The sequence below is a fragment of the Pituophis catenifer genome, unplaced genomic scaffold (assembly GCF_029215685.1).
Source record: "Pituophis catenifer annectens isolate HBS135680 unplaced genomic scaffold, rPitCat1.0.hap2 SCAF_1, whole genome shotgun sequence".
NCBI classification, from domain to species: Eukaryota; Metazoa; Chordata; class Lepidosauria; order Squamata; family Colubridae; genus Pituophis; species Pituophis catenifer.
The window spans coordinates 325,147,933-325,175,840 of NW_027256881.1; the positions used below are offsets into that span (position 1 = coordinate 325,147,933).

Sequence of the window (27,908 nt, forward strand, 5' to 3'; positions counted from 1 at the left end):
CCAATCAGGATTGGGCTGATTGGGCTAGCAGCCAAGTGGGTTATGCACCTTGTGAGAATGGGGTCAGCGGAAAGCTGTCCCTGATCCTGAAAGCCTTTAAAATGTCACTTCCACATGTTCCTGAGCTTCATATTTGAAGATGTCACATGAGTCCCTCTAGTGGTCAACTGTGGAATTAAATTACAATGCAGAAGGCCATCCCTCTCTGAAGCATTGCCACCAGGGCCGGATTTAGATTGAAAGAGGCCCTAGGCTATTCCACTTATGAGGCCCTTTTACCAGTGGTGGGATTCAATTTTTTAACAACAGGTTCTGTGGGCGTGGCTTAGTTGGGGGTGTGGCTTGGCAATCATGTGACTGGGTGGGCGTGGCTAGCTGGTCACGTGACTGTGTAGGCGTGGGTAGCTCGTCATGTGACCGGGTGGGCGTGGCTATGTGCATAGACTTTTTTCAGAGGGCTGAAAAAAGTCATTTCTGACTGGGCCTCGCACTTTTGACCGGTCCTCACACTTATGACCATCCTCACATTTATGCCTGTGCAGCTTTCTTAACAACCATGTCACTCATTTCACAACTGCTTCTCTTCACCATGGTGACAAGATAGGGCAAAAATGTAAAATGTGAGGACAGTCGTAAGTTCGAGGACTGCTCAAAAGTGCGAGGACCAGTCAGAAATAACTTTTTCAGCCCTCTGAGTAGTCCATATGCATAAAAGGATACAGCAATAGAGAGGGATGAAGGAAGGGAAGGGAAATTAGAGTAGGAGAGAGAGGGAGGAAGAGAGGAGGAGAAGGAGAAAGGAAGAGGAAGTAGGGAGGAGAAGAAGAGGGGGAGGAAGAGAAAGTAAGAAGGAAAGAAAAGAGAGGTGGTAGGTTTGAGGAGAAAGATTGCTGTACAATAAAAAAGATGAAAGGGAAGAAAGCCAACCCCAAACAAATATAAAGATATTAAGATAAAGAATGAATTGTTAAACTTTAAAGAATAAAAGAGAACAAATATGAATAAATAACAATAATTAGAAACACACATACAAACATACAATGTATTTTCTTTGAACAGAGTATTTGGCCGGTTCACAAATTTAAACAGTGTTTAGTCATTTCAATTAAATTTACAATTTCTATATTTCCTTTTTGCCATATTTATTCCTCATCTATTTTTGTAAAAAACCAATATTACCCTCATCCTCATCTCTAATCTTAATCAAATTCAATTTTTCCCTTCTATTCTATATTATACCCCTTCCCATTGTCATCTATTTTTATATCCATCCTCACATTGGTTAATTATGTAATATTACAGTTGTTTAATATGAATTCAACATTTTAATATAAATCAATTAGTTATATAACTACCTTTTTTGTATATTAATCAATATGAACATGAATATTCCAATTATTTCCATGCAATCCAATTTCTTGCAAATCCATTAATTATATTTACCAATAATAATAAACCAAATAATTTCCCCCATATATTCCTCCAAACCACAACTTAACCATTTTTGCTTTCAACACAATATACAATTAATAGTATCTCAATTATTACAATTCCCTAGTTAAATAGAGCTTTTTTTCTTTTGTGTTTTAAAATCTCCTCTTTTTCCCTAAATTTCCTGTTGTTTGCACCTACCTTTTTTGGTGAGGAAAAAGAAATCTGCCTGCCTAATTTTCCAACGTGCAAAGCCAACAGCCTGCTTTACTTTCTCTTTCGTTTTTCAGTATAGCTAGGGGGGAAAAAATCAGCACTCTTTGCAAGCAAGGAGCAGATCCGTGAGCAAAACAGCTGAGAGCAAATCAGCTGGGGGTCAGGAGCCGATCTAAGCAAGGGCTAATTAGCCTCTGCTGAAGCTCCGGGGGCCAATAAAATTACAAAAAAAACACCGAACCCTTTGTTAAATTGCTGGCTCCCCCGCCCCTCGCCCACCACTATTTATTGGCAATAAATAGTGGTGCGGAGGGGCGGGGCAAGCCAGCAATTTAACAAAGGGTTCGGCTGCACCACTGGCTCTAGGGCGGCCCTTTGAAGCCCCGTGGCAAGAATTTGAAGTTTTTTTTTCCTCTAGCCATCGGAGGCAGCAATAGATGGGGAGTGGGCGGGGTAAGCGAACGGCAGAGAGGGAGGGTGAGTGAAGGCTTGGAAGCTGCTTTCTCCATCCTGCTCTCTTGCGTCCGGAGCCCACGTGGATCCCAGGCAGCGGAACTCAGGCTAGGGAAGGGGTGGGCAATTGTGGCTCTTTTACAACCTGTGGCCTTCAACTCCCAGAATTCCTCAGACAGCCAAGCTGCATCAGGAATTCTGGAAGTTGAAGTCCACAGGTTGTAAAAGAGCCACAATTGCTGGCTACGGTAGGCTGGCGCCACGCGGGTGGGAGGCGAGGGGCGGGCGAGCCAGCAATTTAACAAAGGGCTCGGCCGAACCCCCTAGAACCCCCAGAATCCCACCACTGTGTAGGCCCCTCTTGATCTTGAGGCCCTAGGCTGAAGCCTAGTTAGCCTATAGGAAAATCCGGCCCTGATTGCCACTCTTTCTACCTTCCTGTGAAATCCCTAAGCGAAGCCAGTGTGAGATGTAGCTCCCTTCCCTTTTCTGGTTTCAAGGCTAGGAATGGCAATGCCAGCAAACTCCCGCTCAGCAGCACAGGAAAGGGGAAGGAATTGATGGGGTGGCTGCAGTGGTGGGTTTCAAAATTATTTACTGTGGGTGTGGTTTGATGGGCGTGGCTTGGTGGGCATGACATGGCTTGGTGGGCGTGGCTTGGTGGGCATGGCAGGGGAAGGATACTGCAAAATCTTCATTCCCACCTCACTCCAGGGGAAGGTTACTGCAAAATCCCCATTTCCTCCCGATCATCTGGGACTTGGGAGGCAGAGAATAGAAGGGGGCAGGGCCAGTTCAGAATTTTTACTATCGGTTCTCCGAACTACTCAAAATTTCCGCTACTGGTTCTCCAGAACTGGTCAGAACCTGCTGAAACCCACCTCTGGGTGGCTGGCTTCCTTTCTTAAGTTGGTTTTGACCAGGACCCTTCCATAATAATAGAGTTGAAAAGGGACCTTGGAGGTCTTCTAGTCCAACCTTCCACTAAGCCACTGGACCCATTTAATATTTGGAGTAGTTCCTATGGCTTCCTATTGGTTTATTTAGCTGCTCAACAGCACATCTAGTGTGGGGGAAAGAGCTTCTCCTGCATCTTCTCTACCCATTTTCATTTAATCTGGTGAAAGAGTATTTGCTTGGTAAACATCTTAGGAGAGAATTTGGTAAAATTCTAGAGCAGGGGTGTCAAACTCAAGGCCCAGGGGCCGGATCCAGCTCACGGGGTACTTACATCTGGCCTGCGGGGCCGCCCAGGAAACAGCAAAGGACCAGCCCGCTGTGCCTCTGCCAGTGAAAACGGAGCTCGGGAGGGCTTCAGGCAACAGAGGTCACGAGCCCATTTTCGCTGGCAGAACGCTCAGGCTACCACAGGCACCCCCAACACAAGTTACGTTGAGCTAGCCATGCCCACCCTGGACACGCCCACCCTGGCCTCCCAAGATCAAATACAACCCTGATTTGGCCCTCAATGAAATTGAGTTTGGCACTCCTGTTCTAGAGCAATGTTTCTCGTCCTTGGCTACTTTAAGTTGTGTGGACTTCAATTCTCTGGAAGTCCAATGGCCCAAAGCCTTTCTGGTTCCCCACATTTCTATTCATTTCAGAGGGGGAGAGGTATATAATGAGAAATGCAAACCTAATCTTGAATCATCAGATGTTTTTTGCACTCTGGAATGTTTGGAGAAAACCATGCCAGGATTATAATACTAAAGGTGGAGGAACTGGAGCAGATTCAGGGTCCAATTTCAACACCTCTCTTTTTCTTTCCAACCATGAATGCTCTATATTGTCAGAGCCTGAAAATGCTTATTTAAATCCTCTTCCAAGTTTCCTTTGTTCATAATGAACCAGAAGCTTTTGATGCCATTGTTGATATATCTGTCCTCCAAGAGCAAAGACACACAACAGCTATCCAGCCTCTGAAGATAGAAACTTGGCAATAAAGAGACAACTCAGAAAGTTTGGAAGACAAGATTCTGATAGTTTCAGAGATGCAATTGGGATAGTTTCTTTCCTTTGCTCCAATGCATAGGTCCCTGAATGCCCTTGCCTATGAGGAAATATAACTGGTGCCAGTTCTGTTAGTGGTGCCCAGTGGAATAGAGGTAGGGCTGGAACTCCTGACTAGGCCTTTGGATGATCTCAACTTTGGAAATTTGTTTTGACAATGCTAAAACTAGAAAGTGTGGATGAAGAAATGTCAGGATTCTTTCCCACTCCTAAGAGTGATTTGGTTTACACACTGCCAAGCTATGATTTATTTAATCATTTTTGATGAAATTATCATTGGCCAGATTCACCCCACGTGCTGAACCAAAGCCATATAAAACCCTCTTATGCCTTAGTAAGAACGCAGCCAATTTATTTGTTTATGGGAGAAGCAATTGTTCAAATAGAATCACTGCCAACAGGATGGTTAACCCCCATATACTCTGAATGCCTATCAGGCTGCTGTCAAATTCCATCAGGATTGCACCCTGTTGCCTCTAAGCACATTTAGCAAATACTATGGCTTGAGGAAAAGGTTGTGGTTTTGTGCCAGGCTAGAATTAAGCAGACAGTGTGGTGGTTGCTGGAATTAGAATTCCAAGCCCTTAAGGTTTCTTAGACTTTGAGGCACCCAGCAAAATCAGCTCGGGGCAATGAGGAATAAGTGATCCATTGCATTTCTGGCCAGAACAGTCTCCCACAATCCTCCAACCATCACCCTTATCTGCAAAAGCATCTCTACCTGGTCTAAGCAGGTCTTTATAATTTCTGTATTTTATTGCAGGTGGTACGTGATCAGATCTCTCACTGCACAGTGAAGCTGCGCCAGACCACGGGGCTGATGGAATACTGCCTGGAGGTCATCAAAGAGAATGACCCCAGTGGATTCTTGCAGGTGACTGGTTTTACTTTTTTTTCTTTCCAGTTAGGGAAGTATGGATTGACTTTTCTCATGGCTTCGCCCACTGTGAGCTGTTGTGATGTTTCAAAAAGGCCCATTTCATGATGTCACAACAATTTTCTAAGGAATAGAATGGAAACTAATCAGTCCATGGTTGGGATTGTGCTGTGATCCTCTCATTCAAAATTTGTTGAGGCAAGAATATATGAAAGTGGGGGGAAGGCTATTCAGGGTCCTTTGACAAGATAGCTTTAATGCATCTCTCCAAACACCTAAATCTATTTCCCATTGAATCCAGTGGAAGTCATTACAATTTCATCCTTATTTGCGCCTCCCTGCCTGGATTAATTTTCTATTTTACAAGAAGTTGGACTCAGGGACATAAATTCTTTAAAGGGATAATACCTTGAGAAGAGAAATAACAATGGAGTTGGCTTGAGAAAATAAGCTACTTAGTCTTTTTAAGTATTTAAGATATTCTGTCAAGAATTAGACAGAATTAAAGCCATGTCCCTTTTTACCTGGGTCGTGATAGAAAAGGAGAGAGCTTCAATTGCATAATTAGGATCACCATTTTGACTTTTTTGACTCCTTCTTGGTGGATCACCCTGTTCTTTCTTCCTTGTAGTTTAGGCAAATGAATAAAATCTCTCTCTATAAATATTTTGGGGAGTGTTTCTATGGAGATTCTCAGTCATGCAGGTCATGATTATCCAAAAGGTGCTTTTTTCCCCCCAAAAAAGCAACTGGACTTTCTGCTTTTTCTTTGAAGACATTTCACTTCTCATCCAAGAAGCTTCTTCAGCTTCTTGGGGAGTGTGGCAGATCTGTAGATAATCTTTGGATGATTTGATCAGTAAACCCCTCATCAATTTTTCTGACCTCCTAGAAACCACAAAAGATACTGAGAGGCTGATATTTCATGAGAGTAAAACCCCCACAAATTAAAGCCATGGTGGCATCATGAGAGTCTATATCAATCCTTTTTAGGTTCTCCTGCACTCCATGTGACTGGTGGTAAGGGTGAAAAACAAAATGGCCGTATAGATCTTAATCTCAATTATGGACAGAATGAACAACATTGGAAAAAGTGGCTGACTATAGGGAGTTCATTTGTACCTCCCCTCCTCCCCTCAAAAGTTTGGTTCTATATATGGCTAAACAAAAATCCTCAAGTCATCCCAAAGGTGCTTTTGAAAAGGCAACTGGACTTTCTCCAGGAAAGTCCACTTGCCTTTTGAAAAGCACCTTTGGGACAACCATGACCAATGACTTTAATGATTGAAAATCTCCATAGACATTAAGATCCTCAGGGTTAAATAGCTATGTCATAATAGTCCTATTAAGTGATCTTGTGTATGTGAATGAAGGTGTCACTGTATCTCTACCTTGCACATCTATACAGGTACGTAGTAGCTACTGTACTGATTGACTGACTGATTTCAAGCTAAGTCCTTGATGAGCTTTTTTGAAGCAGCAGGTTCTTAAAGTTTTATCCCTTTTTGTGAAATTGACATTTCCCCCAGTGAGTTAACATGATCCCAAAACATATCGGAATTGTTAGGCTTTACATTTATCTCATAATGAACAGCACCACTTACTGTATAGTGTATGCCTTTGTCATCAGTGTCTCTCTCCAATGCATAAAACCACATATTATGTGGAATGTAATCAGCTTCAATAATGTCTGATCCACCATAGGTTGGCTGACAGGGAATAATGGGAATTGTAATGCATTGTATCCCCTTAGGGAGATAAGCAAGCACCCATATTGATTTATTTATTTCATTAATAGGGGCACCTAACTGAGAACTCACATTCTCATTTAGGTTTAGGTGCAACCAGGAACATACTGAGATTGAAAATGAGTTTTGCCTTCTCTATTGAGGTTTATGAGCCATGGTGGTTGCAATGGTTAGAATGCAGTATTGCAGGCTAACTCATTGCTCACTGCCAGGAGTTCGATTCTGACCGGCTCAAGGTTGACTCAGCCTTCCATCCTTCCGAGGCCGGTAAAATGAAGACCCAGATTGTTGGGGGCAATATGCTAGCTCTGTAAACTGCTTAGAGAGGGTTGTAAAGCACTGTAAAGTGGTATATAAGCCTAAGTACTATTGCTATTATCCTCCCAAGCTGTTCTTCTCCCAGTGGCCTCTCACAGAGATCTATGCATAAATCTGATTATGGTGCATATTGATTCTTGGCTTTTCCTTCTCAACAGATTTCTGATGCACTGATACGAAGGGTGCACCTGACTGAGGATCAGTGGGGGAAAGGGACACTCTCCCCAAGGATGACCACAGACTTCGACCTCAACCTGGATAGTGCTCCTTTGTTGCAGTCCATCCATCAACTCGACTTCATGCAAATGAAATGTAAATGTATTTATCTGTGTGCTTCCAAAGTGGCAATTGACGTAAAGTACTATCCAAAGCTATCTTAAATATCCATATCATTAAATATATGTTAAAATAATGAAGGTTCCACAGATTTAAATAGAGTGAAAGGGAGAAAGAATTATGTCCTACTCTCATACATTCTTGGTCTCATCCCCTCTGTCTAATCTGAACTCCAAATCCAATGTTTGCCTATCAGTATCCTTCATTCCATCTCAGAAGGAAATTAGGCTGGCCCTGGGCCACCAGGAACACAGTAGAGGATGCATGACCAATAGATGTGATTTTTTTTCTGCCTTAAATAATTTTCTGCCTCACATAAACTAAATACATATTATATACATGTAATATTATATAAATCTTACATATTTATATCCTATGTAATGTGTGGGGTGGTATGGGATTGCATCAGTCTTAATTCCTGGCAGTTACACAGGCAAGACTACCTAGAACTTTTTTCTAGGTAGAAGTTTTGGAAATTATTTACTACTGTCTTTTTCCTTATGTGAAAGTGGCTGCCTGAAGTTATCCTAGTTAGCTTCCATGCTTGAGGCAGGACTAGAACTCAGGTCTTCTTACTTCTCACCCAGTGGCTTAACCACTAAACCAAACAAATCCTGTAATATACTGTATTAACAGAGTTTATGTAATAGATACATCTAGGATGTCTCAGCTGTGGAGGGTCAGAATAAAATAACTGAGTCTAACCAACCACAGCTGTGACATCCTATTGCGTGAAGGGACAGAGTCCATCCTCTGTGGGGTTTTGGTTTTTACTCACTTGAGATGAGTTAAACCAAACTAGTGTCTTACATGTCTTATTTTGGAAACCAATAAGAAATTTTATCATTATTTGGGATTTGCTCTCTTGTTTTCATAGATAATTAAAATACATAAATAATTTGGGATTCGCTACTGAATTTCAATGGTAGAATCTTTGCAGAGGTTGGGAACTCCAAAGTAAAATTGATTATCTCTGAAACTTATTTCCCTTTTGTAATTGATCTTCGAATAAGATTACAATGGGGTGGCAACATCACTAAAAGGAAACAGTCCCAATCTCACCTAACCTCAGATTTCCCCTGGCAGCCTCCTTTCCAAATATTAAACCAGGCCTGCCCTGAACTTTTTAATCCATTAAGAAACCATTAAGAACAATTCTGAAAGCTCAGAGTTTGGAGATTTTAACAGGATGGGCTTGCTGCTATAAGTCTTATACTGTTGGATGGCTTAATTGTAGTCAACAGCTCAGTAACCTAGGAAATGTTACATTCATTAAGAACAATTTCAGTTTCTCAGAATATTAAATGCACATAACTTCTTCCAAGCTTCTTTGCTACAGTGTTGGGCATACAAAGATTTTACCACTCTGAATTCCATTTTTTTTTCCTGACAGGGAGAGAGGAAATATATTACTGGGACTTCTTTATTTGCCCTTTTATGTTTCTGCATCCATATCCTTAATCACATTCTTCCTTTGATCTGATTCTTCTTGTGCTGCCTTTGTACCAGAGCACAATGAACCACAACAGGCAGGGCTGCTAAGTAAAGAAAAAATTGAAAACTATCTTCAAACATGGTTTGAATCAACAATCTAACAATAAAAAGCATTCTCTAAAAAATAGAAAATAAAAGTAGGCTTTAGCTTATTTTCTCAGAATCAACAAACACGTTTCATGAACTTTCTGAAGCTGTTAATTTCTAGATTTGCTCTCAGACTAAAACATTTTAGCTGAGTTGGTGTATGAGCCCAAATTCTTTAGCTCACAACTTGCTGGCTCATGGAAGTTAGCCTCTTTCTAAACTTCCAAGAGACCCTTCAGAATGAGATTATTTCGTGATGTTCAATAAAGGCATTCCAAAACATGATATATAGGCAGAGTTTTGCAGCAACACAGAACATCTGTTTTTTTTTCTTTTTTTCTTTTTCTTTTTTCTTTTTTTTTCTTTTTTTAAACACAGAACATCTGTTGATGTTCTCCAGATGAAGTATTCTCATTGCATATCTTTGCTATTAAGTGAAATATTCTTGGATCTCTCCTCCAGGACCAAGCTAACTCTTGCAGAATCCAGAAGCCGCAATTTGCATCTTGGCTGGAGGTAGAAGTCGGGGTTACACTAATTTCTGTTTAGCTTCCTCCCCAGTGCCAGCACCACCAATCCTTCAACTGGAAGAATGTTGTACCCATAACAACAGTGCCACATTGTCATGGAAGCAGCCACCTCTGTCCACAGTGCAGGTGGAAGGCTACATCTTGGAACTGGATGATGGGAATGGTGGTCAGTTCAGGGTAAGCAATTAATAAAGAAATGTGAGGTGAGTGTGGAAAGGAATTTGGCTACCTGATGAACAAAACTATGTTTGACTGGAGCTCCAAGTGTCACCCTTGACCTGGAAAAATTAGCTCACCTCTGATGCAAAAATCTAATCTAGCCTTCTGCTCGCAATTGTACTCTACAATCCAGAGAGACAGCAAGTTAGGGAAGGCTAGTTTTATCCCTTATATGCCCAAATTTAAGAATGGCACGTTGGGAAACATGAGAACACCCTTTGCTATTTGGAAGAATTACTACCAGAGAAATCAGAATTTGACAAATTGGAAAAGAAGTAATCTGACCCACTACAAGGCAATTTTGTGTGTTTCGTGTTTAGGAGGTTTACGTTGGGAAGGAGACAATGTGCACTGTGGATGGTCTGCACTTCAACAGCACCTACAGTGCTCGGGTAAAGGCCTTCAACAAGACAGGGGTCAGCCCCTACAGCAAGACATTGATCCTGCAGACTTCAGAGGGTAAGTTCTGATTGGAAGGCTTTTCAACAGAAGAGAATATACTGTATGTAGCTCAGGGTTGAATGATTGAATCTTTGGTGCTCTCTGAACTTGGTTGTTTGCTTGCAGACATTTCGTTACCCAATTAGGTAACATCATCAGTGCAAGTGTGTGTGTGGGGGGGGGGTTGAAAAAAAAAATCTCATAGAATGTAACTTTTCTCTATGTGCACATGAAGGAAACAAGATGTTGCCCATCTCAGCACTGCTGGTTTGAACCACATTTTTTATTCTATTTGCCAAGTTGGAGTCTCATTTCGTCCAACCCCAAAAGTAACAAGAGAAAGAATGATAAGTTGGTCAAGGGATACCTTTTTGTTCATTCTTAAATTACAAAAGCACTTGGGGAAGGGAGTGCATGAATTGAATATGCAGAAATTCATAGAGGGTTTGTGTCTGTATGTGAACTTGTTTTAATTCTTGGACTTCTCCCTGGCCTCTCTTGGACCTTGGCAATCTCTTGTGCCTTAGCTTTGACTAACATAATAATAATTCAGTTAATTGCCTGGTGTTTGAATTATAAAACCTCATCAGAATGTACAAAAGAAAATTTAGAGCAGTGTTTTCTAAGTTGGTGTCCTCCATAGTGACAAATTAGGATAATATTTGTAGAAAAACATGTTATACAAAGATTTATATTTCAAAAAGTTTTGAAATTTGAAAGTTTTCTTGATATATAGAAAAGAGAAAATATATTGTGTAAGCTACCCAGAGTCCTCTTCAGTGGGTGACTATAACAAATCTAATAAATTAAATGAATATATTAAATATAATCTATTTTAAGAATGCATCAGCTGAAGTATTTCAGTATTGTGTGAAGCTAATTATCATCTTTGCCTTCTATTGTTTAGCGATACAGTCTTTTCTATTTAATTACTTAAGAGACATTCCCAAGGTGAATTGTTAAGACATAAAATACTTTAAGGGTTACTCTTTATTACTAAATAATTTTTACAACTTTGAGATGGTATTTTCCCATTATCTTCCAGAATAGGATTAAGCCTTATTCTGTAAACCATGTACAGCCTTTCCACATTATAAGATTCATTTGTCATGCATTCTGTTAGTTGCTTTTCTAAAGATGGAGGACATGGTGCATCAATTATATGTCAATAATATGTCTATCATATGCTCCATTATTGCCCCATTTTCCCAGTTGTTGATAGCACTGATCTGTGGTTTTTGCTCCCCTATGCTGTTCTAGTTTGGTTATAAATTGATAGGTGGGAAAATCTATTTGAAATAGACATGGTTAGTGGTTTTAAAACAGGTAAGATGAACCTGGTAGTATCAGCTATTTCAGGACCTCAGACAGCTCCATGGCTTGCAGACATTGCTCCAGTGGTGCTGTTTGTGAACTAATACTATAACTTCTACAATCCTTCAAGTAAAGTGGTGACTAATTTACACAGGGAAGGGCTGTGACATGTAGGCATGAACAATAAATGATTGCCAATGTGGCCACTTGTCTTTAGGTCTCGGCTTTTGTAGTGATTCAAGCTTCTTACAGAAAAGTTTGTGACTTCTTGATAATTCGATTTTTTCCCCCCTATGACCTGGGAGATTGAGAAGGTTATCAGACTAGAAATGTTAACCTGCAGCTATCAATAAACCGAACATGTGGAAATTCCTGATAATGAAAGCTGAGCATAAGAATAGGTAGTATCTATTGCAAACCTGGATTTTTTTTTTCTCTTCAATTGTGCCAAGTTCTTGGACACTTCTCACTGTTTCCTTCCTAGGGCTGAGAGAAAGTGACTAGCCCAAGATCACCCAGCTGGCTGGATGCTCATTGTGAGACGAGCTTACCGTCTTCCAGTTTCTAGCCTGATGCCTTAACCATTACACCAAACCGATTTCTCCTGGAAATTGTAACTCTGGGAAATTTTATGTGGACTCTAGGAAACATGCTCATTTTGATCAAGGAAAATGGGATAACTGAACAAGAAATTCAAGCATTCAAGCAACATCTACCATCAGAACTTAGGGAGGTCATTTGGATGTAACTAGAGAAGCCCAATCAAGTAAAGAGCATCTTTTCCTGAATTGTAGTTTATGAAATTGGAGCATCGAGCAAAGACTCAGTAGAGTGAAATTCAAACTAAAATTTCATTTAGTTGAAATTTAGACCTTTAAACATCTAGGTTTGCTCATCAGTCCCACCACTGAAAAATGCAATGTTCTCCTCCTGAATAACAAATCCCCATTGCTGTTGTATTTGCAATGTAAACTCATGTTTAAAATGCATGTTGTGGGCACCGACTGGTCATTGCGTATTAAGTGATTGGTGCCTATATGACAGTCTTTCACTCTACCATCCTCTGCCTTCGTGTAAAGGATCCTGGGATACCTATTTCAGATTACGCTGCACAGAAATTATGCACAGAAAATTGATCTGCTTTGTTGGACTGACCTGATCCCAACTTGTACATCTAAAGAATCATTCTTCATACTGTTACAGTTGCTATTATGAGATGTATTGGCTTGGTTAGGACATAGCACCAAGCCTTAATTTTTTTTTTGTATAGTGTGTTGTATGAATCCAGCCATTTTAGCTTCTTGAATATACTATGCTTAAAGCAAACCATGGCTTCTTGTGAATTCAGATGTTCAGCGACTGTGCAGAATCTTTCCCTATCTTTAATATGTTAGTTGCAATAACAAAAGGTTCTTATAGTTATTTCTGAAGAAAAGTGGAAAATGAGTGTTGAACAACTTTTGGAGAAAAGAAATGGAAATTCCCCAACTAGGCTTTTTTTTTAAAAAAAAAAACATAGAAATAGCAGGAACTGGAAAACACACTAGAGATTTGCGTGGAAAGTAGTGGGGAAAACTCCCTGTGCTAGTTAATTTTGCTACCTCTTCTGCAACGTTTTAATATTGATAGTCCTCGATTTACAACTATCCAATTCACGATCATTTGAAATTGAAACCAGCACTGGAAAAAGTGATTTATGGCCACTCATTGCACTTAGGACCATTGCAGCATCCCCCCATGGTCATGTGATCAAATTTTGGGTGCTTGAAAATTGGCATTTATTTATGATGGTAGTAGCGTCCCTGGTCATGTGATCACCATTTCTGACTTTCCCAGGCAGCTTCTGACAAATCAACGGGGAAAGCTGGATTTGCTTAATGTCTGCATGATTTACTTAACAACTGCAGTGATTCGCTTAACAACAAGGCTGTAAAATCAGTCATGATTCACTTAACCGACGGAAATTCTTGTTCCAATTGCGATCATAAGTCAAGGACTACCTGTACATCCAGGTTAATGTGGGGGGAGAGTTCTCCTCCTCCTCTCCGTAGTCACTCTGTAAGTACCCACTGGGAAGTTGACATTTCATTTTTTATTTTTTTTTGTTCTAGAATTGTAATCTTATTATTTAGAACAGCAATCCCTCCTCTCCCACTGCATTGACGCCAATGGTGGTTATGGTAGCTTGTTGGAAGTATGTCTATGTAACGGCATACAGTTTTTCAACAGAAATCTGACCTTGAGTTTGCCTTGATCTTACATTTAGACTCCGAACCTGAGGAGCAGGCCCTGACATTCCCAGTGCCTTTGGAAAGGCTGCCGCTGCGTAGATCAAGTCCTTTCTCTTCCACCCTTAACCTGCAAAACAGCTTTCCGGGGAGATCCTACTTTGAGCTAAGATCCTCGTCCCACCAAATGAGTTTGCACTCCTCTTTACAATCTCTGAATTCGGCCGGTGGGTGAACCGAGCACGCTTAGCATTGCCTCTTAAGCTGCGCTTCTGGGCATATATTTTTTTTTGGTTTTTGTTTCAGGGTGTGGTTCTTGTTTTGTTGCTGTTTTGCTTTCGCTTTCCTTTTTGGATATTTTTTTTTGAGGGGGGGGTCCCCTCTTCCTGCCCCCACATCCTGCCCGTGACATCCATATGAAATGGGACCAAAGTGTTCTATGTTGTCGGTGGCCTGCTGCTTTCCACCTGTGGAGAAGACTGATGATGTAGATGTGTGACATGTTTGTCTCTCTGTGACAAGATTGTGGTACATTGAAATGCACTTGTGAGCAAGCAAGAAAACCTCGCAGAACTAGTGAAGTAGCTGCTTCTGTCGGGCTGGCTGCAATAGGCATGGATCCCTAGTTCACCATTTGCCTTTCATAGAATAAAGAAGCTCCATTTTGCCCATCCCCTTTAACATATCCATATATACAAACACACGCATACATATGCAAATTGGCCAGGTGCAAATAACATTTAGAATATATATTGATTCCAAAATGTACATTAGGCGACTGTATTAGGCAACTTTGAGGGTTACCAGAAATCTTCCAGGTTTCTATTTTGCAACCCCAGAGTTAGCCTAATAAATATTTTAACCTACCCTGTTTTCCCAAAAATAAGACATCTCCTGATAATAAGCCCAATCGGGCTTTTGAGCTCATGTGCTCATAAGCCTCCCCCCGAAAATAAACCTTCCCCGAAAATATTTAAACGCAGAGCTGGAAATCAGGTAACACGGCAAGAGGAGCCCCATCTTGCTCCACGCGCCCCAAAATAATAAGACCTCCCCAAAAATAAGCACTTATTTTGGGGTTCAAAAAATATAAGACAGGGTTTTATTTTCGGGGAAACACGATAATTGGGATTTTGGCTTTTTTTCTATGACAGATAACCCTTTCCTTTTCTTACTGCGTGGCTTAGGTATATTAATGGATTTTAAGATAGCATTTGAGATAAGATGATATTAGATTTATCATTATTGATACCATGATTATTCATGATTGAGACATTTATTGTGAGGCACATGGACATAGAGACCGAGTTGTTCCGTTCTCCTCCTTTCTGTAGATATTGATAGACCCTCTCTACGGAACATGTTTGAAAAGGCTGCCTTAGGGAAAACTTTAGAAGAAGGGCGAGACTTGTTAACTTAGCCTTGCTACTACAACCACCATAAGAATCTGGAGTAGAAGAAAGATGTGGCTTCTATGTCTCCTCGGTTTCCCCACAAACACCCCCTCCCTAAAGAGGTCAATGAGAACCATTTGTTGTTATAGCTGACCTGCAGTGTAGTGGTGGGCATTAGATTAATTTATCTGCACAGACCTGATTCTCACATTATTTTTATGAGTGGAAAGTTTCATGGGAGGATAGTTTTGGTAGAACTGCATCTGCTGAGTACCCAGATGACCTATCTTGACACATTCCCCAAACTACATGTACAAATATTTTTTTAAAGAACTATTTTGGTTAAATGCTTGAAATATGCTTTTTCTCTCTTCTGCAAATGGTTGAGGTTGCTAATACAGTACTTTTGGAAGGACCAGCAGATAAGATCCGATGAGATCAAGTGTGATCCACATTTCATTGGTTAAATTCTGCTGGGTTTCATTGTATCCAAAATAGTGCTACACACTGGGATGCAGACACATATGTGTTATTACTCATACAATTATTAAGTGTTCAGTTATTCAGAAATTCATTCAAACCAACTTTGAATCTATAAAAGGATCTTAGAGCCAAACACAATGTAAGCTTGGAGGGAGGAATTCACATTTTGTTTTTACCAAACCTCCTTTCTCTATTGCAATGGTTCCCCATAAGTAGTTCCCTGAAAGATACTACTAGCACTTTTTAAAGTATGCACGTTAAATGTAAACATGAATTAAATTGAAAGCATAGTTTGGTCATCAATATCCCCATTTTACATATGAGTAACTAAGAGTAATTTGAACAAGGCGCCCATCATGTTCAGGAATAAGCCAGACTCTGACTTAGTGCTATGTCACAAGGCACTGATGGATTATTATGATTACAGAAACATTTATTTACTTTATTTTTATTTATTTATCACATTTCTACATCACCCATCTCTCCAAAGGGACTCATAGGTGTAGTAATAAACATGTAATAATAACAATGCTAAGCAATAATATAGCACTAGTAATTGGAAAGGGTGGTTTACATTTAATGTGTTGTATGAAATCAGTCCATTGTGATTTTTCCAATTATTTACCGGGTTTGCAATTCATGCCAACAGCCACAAAATGTTGGAGCAGAAGTTTCTCCAAGATATATCAGCTTCCCACTGGCCTTGGAGAACCTTCAGGAAAACAAGTCCCAAACACTCTGATTAAGGCGTGATCAATATAGGTGATTTCCTGGGATGGAAAGTTTAGCTGCCTTTTAAATTTTCCACACGATAAACTGAAGGAACAGAGAGTGTTTGCATCAGTGAACTTTCAGTCAGGCTATTTTTGAACATGATTCTAGTGTCCTTCAGGAAGACTATTAGACTTGCATTCTGAAATAAATTAATTGACTGGTCAGAAAGTATGAAGAACATTTGAGGCACCTTCTTCCACTTCATCCAGTTATTCTCTGCCATGTCGTTCTTGTCAATTTCACCCCAATTCTTTTTACATGGGCCCTTTTATATAGAATATAGAATAACAGAGCTGGTAGGGACCTTGGAGGTCTTCTAATCCAACCCCCTGCCCAGGCAGGAAACCCTACACCATTTCAGACAAATGGTTATCCAATATCTTCTTAAAAACTTCCAGTGTTGGAGCATTTACAACTTCTGGAGGCAAGTTGTTCCACTGATTAATTGTTCTAACTGTCAGAAAATTTCTCCTTAGTTCTAGGTTGCTTCTCTCCTTGATTAGTTTCCATCCTTTGCTTCTTGTCCTGCTTTCTGATACTTTGGAGCATAGCTTGACTCCCTCTTCTTTGTGGCAACCCCTGAGATATTGGAACACTGCTATCATGTCACCTGTGGCCCTTCTTTATATTAAACTATATACCAGATGTCAATTGCAAGATGTTGATAAAGCTGAGGTTGCTGTCACTTACTTATCCCAAATTGGTAAATACTTCAAGGAGATATCAAGGCTGGCGGTGAATGGTCATTGTTGGCTGAACTTGGAAAGAGTAAGCAATTTGCCATACAACTAGGCAAAGGACTGTAATAAAAAAGAGATAAAAGTATAGTGATGCAAAAACTCTTCTCAGCAGAACTAGAAAAAAATCCTACTGTGCACTCATTGGGCCCAAACCAGCAGAAGCCAGCCCTCTTTCCCAGACATTCCATGCAATACAGTACTAACACCCTGTTTAAAAAAAAATACAGATCTAGCACTCTTTCAAAATAACCCAGTAAACCTGCGTTTAAATACAGACCTATTGCTCTTTGAAAAGAGCACAAACCCATGTATTCTGAAGTGTCAGTAGGACATTTTTTTAGAACGGGGTGTCAAACTCGATTTCATTGAGGGCTGCATCAGGGTTGTGTTTGATCTTGGGGGACCGGGGTGGGTGTGGCCAGGGTGGGTGTGGCCAGCTCGATGTCAGTTGTGTCAGGAGCGCCTGTGGTGGCCCAAGCCCTCTGCCAGTGTAAACAGAGCTCGGGAGAGCCACGTGAAGCCCTCGTGGGCTCCATTTTTGGCTGCAATGGCTTCCTGCAACCTTCTGCCAGTGAAAATGAAGCTCGGGGGGCCCGCATGCAGCCCTCCCGAGCTCTGTTTTCGCTGGGAGAGGCACTGCAGCCCAGTCCTTCACTGTTTCCAGGGTGGCCCCGTGGGCCAGATCAAAGCACCCTGTGGGCCAGATCTGGCCCCTGGGCCTTGAGTTTGACACCCATGTTTTAGAAAAACACCTCTGTGGAAGCCAGATGTCCAGGATTCTCTCCAGTCCAAATCAAAGTTGGCCATGAAAGACAATGCCTAGCATCTGGAGAAACCCAAAATGTCCAATGAGAACTGGGCACATCCCACTCTATGTCTGGGTCATCAGCCATTTTCTTAAGGAATTGCTGTATGTATCATGTCCACAGCAAAAAAAATGTGTCTGGAAAAGAGGGAAAACATGATTTTAAACTGGAAGTGAGATGAAGGCAGCCTAATCAGAATATGTTCTTTAAAATACCTTAGTGCTGAATCCTGTCATTTTTCAATCTTTAGCAAGGGGCTGCCCCAGAAAGAAAGCAATTCCAAATACTGGCTCTGTGCTTTTGTCTCAAGTCATAACCTCCTGCTTCTTTCTGAGATATGCAGAGTTATTGGATTTTCCCAGAGGTCTTTAACCTTTTAAGCCAGCAGGCACATTTGGAGTGTTCAGAATATATTGTAGGGTCTACAGCAGCTCTGGGGAGGCGGGGGAGGGTGCTTTCAACACTAAATGGTGGGACCAGTTATAAAACAAGAAAGGCAGGTAGGACTGGAAATCTGGTGGGCCTTAAGGGAAGAGTGTGTGGACAAATTGGATCCATGGTCAGACTAGGTTCCGAAGAGCAGGGGTCTCCAACCTTGTCAACTTTAAGACTTGTGGACTTCAGCTCCCAGAATTCCTGGCTGAGGAATTCTGGGAGTTGAAGTCCGCAAGTCTTAAAGCTGACAAGGTTGGAGACCCCTGCCCCAAGAGTATATGAAGCCATCACTCTTAATGTATGCCCTGAGACTTAAGCAAAGTTGAGGTCCCTCTGTAGTTATGATTAGCTCTGCACAATAGCCAGTGTCTTTGGATTATCCTGTATCACTAGCTTACCCCACTATTGGGTCCTTCCTGACATTGTCATAAATGAAGGAACATAGTTCTGACACCTCTGTGCTTTCAAAGGAGGAACGATGCAGCATTTCAGTTGCTGGGCTACGCCAGGGGCTGCCCCCTGGCCTTTGTTATCTTTGTTATACTGTTTCCCCATTGTGCTTTTATGGGTTCTGCATCCCATTGCCTTGGCTTTCAACATTTTCATACTTGAATGTTTTGATCCGGTGTACTAAGTGTTAATGACTCTTTCTGTTTTCCTGTATGTGGAATTTATATATTTTGCAGGAGTCTAATGTTAACCTGGGCGCAACGTTCGGAGGGGATGGGGGTTGGAGGGTCTCATTCCCAAATTGAAAATGTGTGCTTCTCTTTGTGCTATTTATGGAGAAAATGTACTGTATAATATATGAGTTCACAATTTTCCAAGCTGGTAAAGGTTCATAATCATTTAAAAATTAAAAGGCCTTATGGGATCCTTATAAATAGGGCTGTGTTGCATTTTCCATATTCATGTGCAAAATTCTACCGCCACATTTCTAAGCACACATTTATGCAAACTAAATTATGCATACAATTGCTTACTTCTGTGCACATTATTGTTTTCTAAGTCTAAATGCTCAGAGGGGAAAAAGTACATAAGAATGACAGAGAAAAAGGTGGAACTCTTTCTAATTCTGCTTTCACTGGAAAAGAAAATTAATGGGGGAGGGGGAGGAAGAGGAGGAAATAAAAGCAGAAATTTTCAATGCAGGTATATTGAACTCCACACCTGTATTAAGAACCTCTAACTCTGCAGCTCATTCCATCAGTTCAGCATCTCATTCCATCATAGGGACATGCCAGGTGCTCTGGAGAAGCCTTACAAGCAAAGCTTCAGCCATTCTCGTTCTCTAGAAATTGATACTTTGGGGTACACCGCCATTGAATGTGGAAATTTCATTTTACATGGCTGAGACTTTCCACTGATCCACTCCATCTTCATTGAACTAACGAAGCACAATGTGAAGAACAATTGTCTTGGTTTGCTGTGACTCTGCTGCCACTTAGTTCCAAAGGCCAACAGGGAATTCTGGAGGTCCTGGTTCATGTGTGTCATCCAGAGGCCAACTCCTTTGGAAAACAGCTCTGTTTTTACATCAGGTTTTCAGGCTTTGGAGTAAACCTGGCAGTTTGCTTGTACGAGACCCAGGGTTAAGAACGCCCCATGTTAAGGATGACCCATAGTTAAGAATGGAGCCCATTGTAGCAAAATTAGAGTTAAATACCCAGTGATTCAAGTTAAATACACAGTGGTTAAAGTTCATTGCACAATATTATTTACACAGTATTAAAAATAGTGCTGTTCTGGCTTATATACACATTTGACATAAGGACAGGCTTTGGGAATAGAACTGGGGCTACCTGTATACCTGATGAACACAAGCACCCAGCGTTGCTCGCGTCTGGTTGCAATTTCTTGGCGTCAGTGTGTGAAATGTAGTATCTCTTTATAGGTTTTGAGGCTCAGTCAGGACCTTTCTCCCAATTAGGCAAGTATATTTATTCCACTTCAGTGATGTGGCCTTTATTCTGGTCTCTTGTTTCTCCAACTTTCTTGTTTGTGCAAAGATCTGCATTCAGTCTAAGACAATGTCTGTTCTGCTATAGTGTGTGACCATTCTGAGACAAGGGTGATAACTGCAGAATATTCCGTGGAGGGGATTTCAAAGTGAGAGAGACTTGGGAGGTCACAAGGGTCAGTTTGTTGAAGACAGAACAGGCAACAGGCTCCAATGGATATGCAACTTAATTAATACTCTCCCTCATTCATTTCAGTGGTCAAAACATCATGCATGCTTCCTACATACATTTTACATAAATTCCTACACTCTCCTATAATATACTAAGAGGTTCCTGAATCCTCTTAGATCCCAGGAAGACAGGATTTAGATCCCTACAGATCTGAGGCTTTTCTACTGATTAGGTCATCTAACTGGGACATTCAAAATAGTAGCCCAGAGTGGAAAACACCCATCCAAGCATGCAGGTAAAGGGAAATCTATGACACAAGGGCTGTGGAATTCTACAGTGAAAATCCTACATGATTAGGAAGCAAAACGGGCTTCCAAAACAAGCATAGGCAAGGCTATTCCAAGTCTATGAGATGCATTCTGCGAAATGCATCTATTTCATATTTACTTTGCAGGCTGGAAGTTCACGTAGGGCTGGGGAAAAGTTGTGATCAGCTATAACAAGTCAAGAAAAAAAAATCAAATCTCAAGCCTCAAGAAGTCAGTGGCTTGCCACCAACATTCAATAACTCAAGGTTCCTCTTCAAAACCTGACTCCATTTTTAGCCAATGACCATGGCTACAAATGGTAGACTTTTACCCACTACCGTTGACTCAGAAGCAGTCCAGAAGGAGTGACTGAGTTATTAAACCAAATTCCATGAACTTTGACTCAGCTATTGCAATAAAGAAATCGAGGCCTGAATATTCTTTTTTATTAAATCATATGGAAACTGAGGAATGTTCAATTTTCATTTGGTTCTGAAAGAGTTTTTGGAAAGGCAGGTGGTCCAGACAAACAAAAAAATAACCCATCCTGGTTTACATTGATTTGCTCATACCTTTCCCTTCCCATCTGTACAGCTATGTGGTCTTCATTGTTCCTTTTGTATAATTACATAGGGTTTTTGTTATCACCCAACTGATGGAACAGCTCTGGAAGCTGAGCTAAGTAAGAGAGAAATGATGCAGTTAACCTCCATGTGTGAATATTGTAAAAATCATTAATTGGAAGTTTTGGTTTGTGTATAATTGCCAATTTTACTTGTTTATTCTCCTTCATGCATTCCACTTGGAATGACAACAGTTGATATTAAAAAAATGGTAGCAGGTATGAGCTCTCTTGGGTGCATGGGGAACATATGTGTGCGTACGTGTGTGTTTAGGCAAACTGCATTGATTGGCATTGACTGGATATGTGTGCTTATTTTACATATTTGTGGCATGACACCAAGGATTATGTTCCTCTTGTGTTGTGGTGTCTTTTCAACTATGCAGGTGGAATGTGCTAGGTAGCTACAAAAAAGTTCTATAGAGTCAGGAAGGCAATTAAAGGAGGAAGGTGGCCAGGTGTGTTAAAACCTCTCTTAAGAGCTACCATTTCTCCTTTGTATTTCACGCTGCAAACTGCCTTTCTCTGCCCTCTCATTTTGCAATATACTGTATATCTCCATTCCAGCTCTGAAACTAAACAAGAGCCATGGTGGCCCAGTGGTTAGAATGCAGTACTGCAGGCTACTTCTGCTGACTGCCGATTGCCAGTAGTTTGGCAATTCGAATCTCACCAGGCTCAAGGTTGATTCAGCCTTCCATCCTTCCGAGGTCGGTAAAATGAAGACTCAAAATTGTTGGGGGCAAGATGCTGACTCTGTAAACTGCTTAGAGAGGGCTGTAAAGTCCTGTGAAGCGGCATATAAGTCTAAGTGCTATTGCTATTTAATGGAGCTGCAGTACCAAGTTCTGGCCCACTGGCTGACATTCATGAAGTAAATATATAGTAGCTGCAAATAAGGAAGTTTTATGTGATGATTCTACATTGTTTGAGGTGATATAGAAATTGCTTTAGGATATGGCTTTTTCATTTCTGACATTCTCTTGGCTCATCACTGTCCGAAGTCTTGCCAGGTCTAAAATATTTATTGTCTTTCCTGGTGCCACTTTAAAAAAGGTGTTTAAAATATCAGAATAGAATAACAGTTAATATTTTTACAAAGTCTCAACCCTGAGTGAAATGGTTTTGTTTTTGTGCTTTTGTTCGTTTTCTCCCAATGTGCATGAAAGGCTGATTTATGAATTTACAAAGCTGATTTAACTTGGATATCTGCAATACAGCCTACCCATGTGTTTGTGACCCCTTCTAAAACCATTAGCTGCATATTAGGTGAATGTGTCCCAGTTTAACAGTGGGTCCCATGTTAAAGAGGATGTATTTGGGATGCATTTTAATCTAGATTCCTGCACTGAGCAAGCGGTTGAACTCAGTGGCCTGAATGGCCCCTTCCAACTCTAAAATCCACAGATAGAATCCCACCAGGTTGATTATTATACGTGTTAGCTCCATGCATGTTAGTTTTCTGATGCTATGTGATATCCTTCACACGGTGAATGTCGTACAATATGTGGCCACATTCTTGGTCTTTCATTTCATTTCAGCTCTTCCATTCACTAAGCCTTAGGCTTTTTAGCAGAGCTTTCTCTGAACAGACCACTGTTTCTCAACCTCGATAATTTTAAGATGTTCAGACTTCAACTCCCAGAATTCCCCAGCCAGCATAGCATAGCATAGCATAGCATAGCATAGCATAGCATAGCATAGCATAGCATAGCATAGCATAGCATAGCATAGCATAGCATAGCATAGCATAGCATAGGAATTCTGGGAGCTGAAGTCTACACATCTTAAAGTTTTGAAGGTTGAAAAACACCAGAATAGACATTTTCCAACCCTCTTGCTTTTTAAGCCAACCCAGTTTGCCTCTCGGTCCCACAGTTTGGATTTGCTGCAGAAACACTCAGTGAAATCCTTTTGAGGGTCTTTATTGAATGCAGACCCAAATTCTCCCCCTGCATGGCAGCATGCAATGCTTTTTGCAGCAACTGTGTGTCTCTGCCTACAACCATAGTCACCCTGATAACTCTTCCACGCTTGTGTGCATTGCAGTGGCTTGGTTTTCGTTTGACCCCAGCACTGCTCACTCCGACATCATCTTCTCAAACGACAACCTGACAGTTACCTGCAACAGCTATGACGACCGGGTTGTGTTGGGCAAAACTGGCTTCTCCAAAGGGCTCCACTACTGGGAGCTATCCATCGATCGCTATGACAACCACCCCGATCCAGCTTTTGGAGTTGCCCGAATGGATGTTCTCAAGGATGTCATGCTAGGGAAAGATGACAAAGCTTGGGCCATGTATGTGGATAATAACCGAAGCTGGTTCATGCATAACAACTCACATACCAACAGGTACCTGCCTCCAAATTGGTTCTGTTGTTCTTGTTTTGTGCACTTCAAATCTTTTGAATTAAAATATCTGGGGATGAGGGACTAAATTGTCCTCATAAAAAGCATGCAACATTGTATTTCTGAAAAGGAGAGTCCATCATATGCTAGACCAAATTGTTCTTCTAACTGGGCTGAAGTCAACAACTTTAGTGAATCAGAAGCAGGGGTGAAATGTAAAATTTGTTACTACCGGTTCTGTGGGCGTGGCTTGGTGGTGGTAGGGTAATGTGACTGGGTGGGCATGGCCAACTTTTTTTTTTTTTTTTTTTTACTTTTCAAAGCATTTTTTTTACCACCTCTTTGGCCAAAGAGGTTGCAGAAAAAAATGCTTTGAAAAGCCTCTGACGATCCCAGCTGAGCCGCCCGATCATCAGAGGCTCTTTTTTTTTACTTTTAAAAGCATTTTTTCGGCGGAAGAGGTTGTAGAAAAAATGCATGGGCATGGGGGGGGGGCAGGCATAGGGATTTTTGCTACCGGAGCATTTCACCCCTGATCAGAAGGGACTCTGTTCCTTAATCCACTTGTTCCGTCCTGAATCGGGACATTCAAATTGGCATTTATAACATCACCATTTGCTACCTATAGTGGAAATGTTTCGGAGCATGTCAGAACTTTCCCATCCTGAGGTAGAGGACAGAAAGGAAAATAATTTCCAGTTCAAGGAAGTTTAAAGGGGAACCACAGTCTGGCAGATCCAGAATCCATTCCATGTGAAAGTACCTTAATCTGTCTTCCACCTTGGCAGTGAAGGTGCTCGGCCTGTTTTTATTTTCTTGAGCCCAAACGCCACTTGCAATAAAAATGCAACAAAGCACAGCCATCAGATAACAGGTAATCTTTAAATAAAATGTTAAGCACTTAGCTGAGCAAAAGCTTGCTGGAATAAAATTGTCTTTACTCCTCTGATGAAAGATAGCTAGACTGGGGACAACCTAAATTCTGTGAGATAAATATTCTTCAACAACTAAGAATGTTTTATCTCTCTTCCCCACTCCCAATCCTCTTCCATATTTCTGCCTTGGTGGGTAGATTGTGCCAGGTGATTTTGTAAGTGGGTATATAGATCTTAAATATAATTTCCAGCCAGAATGATCTTCAGCTGATTTAGAGCTTTACGTATAATCATTAAAATTCTGAATTCAGCCTGAAGCAATGTGTAATAAATCCCAACTAACATTTTACATTCTGGACCAAGAATCTGGACTAAAAAGAACCCAAAGACTCTTCAAAAACAGGCCCAGGTGGAGGTTATTATAGAGATACAATTTTGACGTAACTAAGGCATATATTACCATACTCAATTCTAACTTGCCCGTGCTGAATCCTGTTCCCAATTCTTCAGCCTACCTACAGTGCAGTCACTAGACTAGAAACACTGGGTTGTTTATTGGGCATCTAAGTAGATGACATGGCTCTTTGTGGAGAATGTATGTGTTCCTCTGTTAGTGGAACATGTACATTCTCCACAAAGAGCCATGCCATCTAAAAGACCAACTTGGATGTGCTTGAAGGATGGCCCCTCAAATGTCAACATGCAACAGTGGTCAAGAACATTGAACAAGGATGGGGAAAGAAGGTTTAAATCTTAATTGGACCATAAATCTCACTGAAAAACTAGAGGCATTCATTATCTCTAAGTCTGACTTATCTCCCAGAACTGTTGTGAAAACTAAATGTACCCATCTAACCCACCTTTAAGTTGGAAAAGGAGATGTGTAAATTAAATAGATGCTAACTGGCTTTTTTTTTTCAACAGGACTGAAGGAGGTATTACCAAAGGTGCCACTGTAGGCATCTTGCTTGATTTGACCAGGAGGACCTTGACTTTCTCCATCAATGAAGACCAGCAAGGACCAGTGGCCTTTGAGAATATGGAGGGTATATTCTTTCCTGCTGTCAGTCTCAACCGGAATGTGCAAGTAAGGATGGGCTGAGTCCTGGCTGGTTGAGAAATGCCAGTTGGTGTATGCGGTGGCAATGGGGGTAGACAGCAACTATAAGGATGGCAGGAATAAAATGCAGGGCTGAGGTGGCAAAAACTGGAGTGAAGCAAAAGACCTGAAATAATCTTCCTCAAAGTGACCACCTTCAACATGTGTAAACTTCAATTTCCAGAATTGAGCAATAGCTACACTGGCTGAAATTTTCAAGAGTAACTCCATATTACTAGAACACATAATTTTGTTGTGACCGAGGCCCACGTAGTTATTACCAAACACAATTCAGTCCTGAACAAACTTATTTTATTAAAACAGCTGAGAATTAATTCATTCTCAGCGTAGTCCAAAACAAATTCTTCATAACCAGTCCTACGGCCTTATCACCAACCTTTGATGTCTTTGGCAACCTGCCAAAGGCTTTTCTTGGCAAAAAACCCCGCAAAGTTCAAGAGACACTGACAAGAAGCACTGGAATCAACGTTGCTTTTCTACAAAGAACCCAATGGCTCATTGCTGCTCTTTTAAGCCTTATGGGAATGGCCAATCATCTTCTGGCCTTACTCCCGAGTCGCCCTTTTTGCTTCAGGTGCTCTTGCCTTCTTCATATGCGTGCACTAGGAACAGACTCCTCCTGTTCCTCTGCCTCTCCGCTGTACGCCTCTGGAGGCTCCGGAGTCCATGCATCGCACCCAGATGGTCCTGGCCCCATCTCTGCCTCCGACGCAGAGCTCTCATCCGGGCCTTCCCCTGACTCCAGGACTGGTCCAGCCTCCTCACTGTCTGACTCCGCTGCCAGGTCCGTAGGCTGCTGGCGGACCACAACTAGTTTGGGGAAGGCTGGCCTAGACCATAGGTCCAGCAATGTTGTTTATCATTGTCACTTCCTTTTGGCTGAGAGTGCTGGCTGAGAGTGAGGGCGGTAGAGCTCAACAATCAGTCTTCTATCCCTGCCTATGATATGCCAAGATAGCTCCAGATTTAAAGGAGACAGTATTCCCTGGTTCTCTCTTCCATGGGTGACAAGCAGTGGTGGGTTGCCCCCGGTTTGCACCGGTTCTATAGAACTGGTAGTAAAACTGGTGGGAGGCTCCACCCACCGACCTCGATGTCATCAAAATGCTTCTGCGCATGTGCAGAAGCTTCTGCACTTGGGCAGAACAGCGTGCGCGCGGCCCCCTTGCCAACCGGTAGTAAACCGGCAGAACCCACCCCTGGTATGCAAGAATGAATAGTGTTGAGTTTATTATGAACAGGGCTACGAGAGTTGGTTCTGTGGCCATGGAAAAGCAAAATCTACCAGATTAAAAGTTGATTCAAAATGCTCTCCAGGTCACACACTGTCCAATCTGGCTTGGTTTCAGGTCACACTCCACACTGGCCTGCCGGTCCCGGACTTCTACAATGCACGGGGATCCTTGCAGTAGAGACGCCCTCATGCCTTTTTCTCAGGACACATCAAGAGAGCTGCACTGACCTTCTTCAAGAATTGACCTCACAGGAGCAAGAAGGAGAATATCTGGTCATCTGGCAACTCCAAAGCAGCAAAAACCATTTTTTAAATAATAATAATAATAAAAAAAGCAGAGGGGCAGAAACTAAAGAAAAACAAGGACAAAGCAGACTTTGCACCTCAACAAGGTGCAGCAATTGACTCCCACCCCCCTACCCCCTAGTTTTTCTAACCCCACATGCTGTGCGTGAGTTAGCTTTGCTATTTTTGCTTTTTGATTGATCACAAAATTCCTGGACAATCCGAGGTGTAACTCTTTGTTTCCAGTTTGGTTTTATTCCTTCCTAAAGAGTTTTTCCTTTTCCTTGAATTCACATCAGACGTCATGACATAGCAAATGTGGTTGAACCACTTTGACTCCCAGAGAAGAGATGGTTGTAGTCATATTGCTGTGGGTTAAGTTCAAAAATGGCACGCCAAACATTTCTACGACCTGTTGGCTTGCAAGAATTGCTTTCTCTGAGTCCGTCTAGCTTCATCTCCACCTTCTCCTCCTTTACAGTCTTTCTCAATGAAGAATATCATCAAAAAGTATCGGACTTGGGTTGCCATGTAGTTGGTGATTGTAGGGACAAATAATAATAATAATAATAATAATAATAATAATAATAATAATAATAATAATAATAATAATAATAATAATAATGAATACCACAATGGAAGTTCCAC

The 27,908-nt window shown here is 41.3% G+C and overlaps 1 protein-coding gene across 2 annotated transcripts in view; it reads left to right on the plus strand.

Moving 5' to 3' along the window:
- TRIM9 (tripartite motif containing 9) overlaps window positions 1–27,153 on the plus strand; it is a 65,723-nt gene extending 38,570 nt beyond the window's left edge. Inside the window, exons 4-13 of one of the 2 annotated variants that reach the window (XM_070931682.1) lie at window positions 4,874–4,984; window positions 7,212–7,365; window positions 9,520–9,677; window positions 10,040–10,178; window positions 13,741–13,929; window positions 20,229–20,264; window positions 21,592–21,615; window positions 23,446–23,749; window positions 25,546–25,708; window positions 27,091–27,153. In XM_070931682.1, the coding sequence (XP_070787783.1) occupies window positions 4,874–4,984; window positions 7,212–7,365; window positions 9,520–9,677; window positions 10,040–10,178; window positions 13,741–13,929; window positions 20,229–20,264; window positions 21,592–21,615; window positions 23,446–23,749; window positions 25,546–25,708; window positions 27,091–27,153 (1,341 nt within the window). The remainder of the gene's footprint in view (window positions 1–4,873; window positions 4,985–7,211; window positions 7,366–9,519; window positions 9,678–10,039; window positions 10,179–13,740; window positions 13,930–20,228; window positions 20,265–21,591; window positions 21,616–23,445; window positions 23,750–25,545; window positions 25,709–27,090) is intronic. The other variant, XM_070931683.1, reaches the window with a different exon arrangement.
- The last annotated feature ends 755 nt before the right edge of the window (window positions 27,154–27,908 follow it).